Source organism: Sphaeroforma arctica (assembly GCF_001186125.1).
Source record: "Sphaeroforma arctica JP610 unplaced genomic scaffold supercont1.740, whole genome shotgun sequence".
Classification (NCBI taxonomy): domain Eukaryota; class Ichthyosporea; order Ichthyophonida; genus Sphaeroforma; species Sphaeroforma arctica.
In genome coordinates, this window is record NW_014039818.1 from 6,870 (window position 1) to 10,793 (window position 3,924).

The following is a 3,924-nucleotide window of genomic DNA, read 5'->3' on the forward strand; positions in this document are numbered from 1 at the left end:
TGATAATATAAATAATAAATATCTGCTGCTCTACAATTGTTTTATTTTCATTTATTTACATTATACACTATGTAGTATACACATTAACCTAGTAGAGCATTAAACTCATCCTTTGCCTTTTGGAGTGCTTTGGTAAATATTTTTTCTAGCTCTTCATCATCATCAACTTCTAGTATAGCTTTCTTGAATTCCAGTATTTACTTATTTTGAAAGTGTAGCTATGTCTCGCTCGTTGTCGCTATCAATGAACATCTGTACCCCCTTTAAAAATGTTTCGTTCATAGCTTCGTCGCTTTCCTTTGAACGCGCCAATTCTTTCATGACCTGTTCTTTCCTCTTTAGCTGCTTTTCATGTTTGGCGCTGCGTGTACGTCCGGTTGATGTTGTGGACATACCGGAGTCAGCGCAATCAGAAAATTATGTGTCTTCCCATTCAATCGCACTAGACATCCCAGTAGTTAGTGGGCCTCCTGCAACAGCACAGAGTGCTTCTAAAGCACCATCCCCACGTGGCAATATGTACGTGTACAATATCGGTGCACAAATCTTACTATTAAAGAAATCCATAAATGTGGGCGCATGATGGCCAGATTTCTCCTTGTTCGTTTGCACAATCGCAAAGCTAGATTTGGCATCTTTCCACCAAGAGATTAGTCTGTTTCTCATGGCTGTCTTGCAAATAATGTCTCCAAACATCTTTCGGACCTGTGTTGTAAATGTCATATCCATAGGATCGACTCGTCCTATGCGCTCAACCATGCTCTTCTGGGTAGCATTCAGGATATCCCGGTCATTTTTCCACTGTTCGAGTGGAGGAGAGGCTGGATACTGTGACTTCTTTCTACGCCGTTCAGCTAGCTTGTCAGCGTGCATAGTTACTCGTGCTCGCAGAATATCATCGTCAAAATTATCGTCATCGCTGTCAGAATCGCTTGTATCGGCTTCACCATCACTTAAAATTATTTAGTTTGTCATGTTCAATGCATAATCGGGATTCATAAAATCTTGAGTTACATCGACCCAAAATACGTTACTGTCTCCGGTAGCCTTATTGTCAAGTATAGCTCGTGTATCACCCTCTTCTAGTGATACAAGCCCGTTGTAGTGTTTTTCATCCGTAATAATCGCACAGAATGTGCAACTGCATTGTCAGTCTTTCAAAGCGTCATCGCCTCATCCTTCTGTTTTACTGGAATTTCTTGTTTGTCTTTCTTCACCTTTGTCTTGCTTATTACTTTGTGCTTCGTCTTTGGTGTTATGTTTAGAGGGGTCGAGAGCAAATTAGGAGATCCAGTTGTCGCCCTATCATTATCATACAACGCCTGGATTATTCGCTGTTTGGACTGGGCGCTAAAACCCTTCTTGTCATGTACATCATAAACATGCTCTCGTGAATACATAATTTTTCCTGCTGCATCACGTTTGACAGGTACTCCTCTAACGGTAAGACCTAGCATTTCTTCCCTTCGTATGTGTTCTTTGTACGCCGATTCACGAAGCCATGCTGAATAATTTGGCTGCTGTGTGTGCCTCGCTACACTCTTTGTCTTACCTTGAAAATCTGTCTCTCCTTGCGAATCCGATGAAGTACCTGAAGAGCTCGAAGACGCTTGAGAAGTGATCGCCATTGATTGATTCGACGGCGGTGTGCTAGCATTCTGCATAGGATTGGTTTCAATCCCTGAGGAAGTCGATACTGTGTGCTGCGTCCCCATAGTATTCGGGTTCGATGCTGCATTAGCCTGCTATTGCGATGCTGACATGGTATAGTTTGCGAGTCAATAACACTTGTGCAATATGATTCCTTCATGTTCTTCGTTTTATGTTCGTATTCGACTATTTTCCCTCTGTACTGTTTCCATAGATAATTGAGTGTGGATCTGCCTATAAGCGACAACTTCATATATATGTGTGTGCACAATTGAATTGAGCGCTCAAAACAGTGAAAACACACAACATTTGACACCACATTTGTAAAAGGGCGGTTTTCCTTTCTACCAATGAAATGGTTTTACTTATTCTACGTCACAGTCGACAAACGTACTTTAACGGTACGTATTCTCGTTTTTCGTTAGCCTTTAACAACAAATTCTGAGCACCTTGTTGTTTAATGAATTTTCGAAGAAAAAAAACTATGTGTTCTCATTGGTTGAAAAATACCTTTAATTAAACGGATTTATTGAAAATTCCTCGTTAAGAACCACCCTTAGTATTAAAAGAGAGCTGTGGCCTGTAGCCTGATGCAAACTGCTCGGTTCATAAAAAGCCTAAATAACTTTTAAGTAAGAGGTAAATTCAATCAGGAATCGGAACTTGCAATTGCCTACAAGGAGAAAAATTCATCCCTCTTCGTATTTCTGTCGCATTTTTTTTAAGTTCTCTTTTCAAAATCATTTTTTCGTCGGAGGGTAATATTGATTCATGAATGTGTAACCGTTCTCCTTTGGGTATTTAAACCGATTTTATGCCAGTAGAAAATGTACGCCACGCATATGCCTGTCGATTAGATAGATGCCTTATTCAGATATATCATTCGCTTTGTTGTCCCCATCCGAACTTATCTCCAGCATACGATATGACCGAGGGAAAAATTGATAATATTTATAGCCTGAATGACGAGCAAGAACCTCCTCCAACACAATGGATTGGGGGCAAAGCAGCTGGGCTGATGAAGCTTTGCACCACCGAACAACTGAAGCGATACGTACCCCGTGGGTTCGCAGTCTCTGAGGCCTTCTTTCAGACCTGGATGAATGAGGTCCTTGCCAGCAACGAATACAAAGCAGCCACAGACCAAAACTCTGGAGTTCTAAGTACTAAGGCAGAGACAGGGCACTTCTCCGAGTCAGATGCGCAGGTGTGCTCGCACATTCAGGCTCTAATAAATGATCTGTTACTATCTCCAGAGCAGTCCCAGACACTGCAGACCCTACAAGAAGCGATCAGGTTAGTACTAGACATTTCGTCATATCTATTGCTTATTCACTATATTCTCGCCGATTGGCGTATGCTTTGTGGGTCGCCACTGTTGTTCAGTTAACATGTACGCTGAAGTATGTTTCTTTGTCAGGTGGTTGCAACCGGACCAATTTAGATTCGATCTGCCCAAGTGCAACGTATGTTTTATTTAGAATGAACTTGTGCCATATTGATGGTAGTTTCTCGCCTTAATTGTACATCATAATTAAATGCAATTTCAATTATCATCACCCATACATTTTACAATTATACGTGTCTACATTGTCATCTTACTATACTATGCAGCAGCTGGCCCGGAGCGGTGGCGGCTGTGCGTTCGTCAGCACCCGAGGAGGATGGGGATGGCGCGTCCTTTGCCGGTTTGTTCGTGACTAAGCTGGGAGTCTCAGTCGAGCACGTTGAACTCGCATTGCGCGAGTGCTTTGCCTCGGTCTTTGACCAGAAAGTCTCACAGTATGGCCACACAGGTTGGCATCCCACGAGCTTTTCGGCCGTTGTCATGGAGATGGTTGAACCGAGTAAGGCCGGGGTGGCCTTCAGTGCAAACCCGCTGAACTCGGACCTGGATGAGATGGTGGTTGATAGCAGCTGGGGTCTCGGTGAGAGTGTTGTGGATGGCAGTATCATGGCAGACCGTTTTATCTGGGATAAACTTGGTAGTGTTGTCCTGGAGACAAAGATTGGCAACAAGGAACGAGAACGCCGTGTGTGTGCAAGCGGCGGCGGGGTTGAAGAACTGCAGGTGTCTGAAGAACGCGCAGGACAGGTATGCGCACCAATACCTCAAATCTCGTCGGCTGAGTTTCTATATATATATATATATATATATATCTACCTATCTATATATCTATCTATATATATATTTATATCTATATATATATATATATTTATTTATATATATATATATATATCTACCTATCTATATATCTATCTATATATTTATTT

The 3,924-nt window shown here is 42.0% G+C and overlaps 1 protein-coding gene across 2 annotated transcripts in view; it reads left to right on the forward strand.

Annotated features, from left to right (window-relative positions):
* Positions 1-2,575: 2,575 nt before the first annotated feature.
* The window catches only part of SARC_08326, a gene marked incomplete at both ends in the record, with an annotated part of 3,856 nt that continues 2,507 nt past the window's right edge, over positions 2,576-3,924 (forward strand). The window contains 2 exons of one of the 2 annotated variants that reach the window (XM_014297701.1): positions 2,576-2,946; positions 3,265-3,745. In XM_014297701.1, the coding sequence (XP_014153176.1) occupies positions 2,576-2,946; positions 3,265-3,745 (852 nt within the window). Of the gene's footprint in view, positions 2,947-3,222; positions 3,746-3,924 lie in introns of those variants that run through there. The other variant, XM_014297700.1, reaches the window with a different exon arrangement.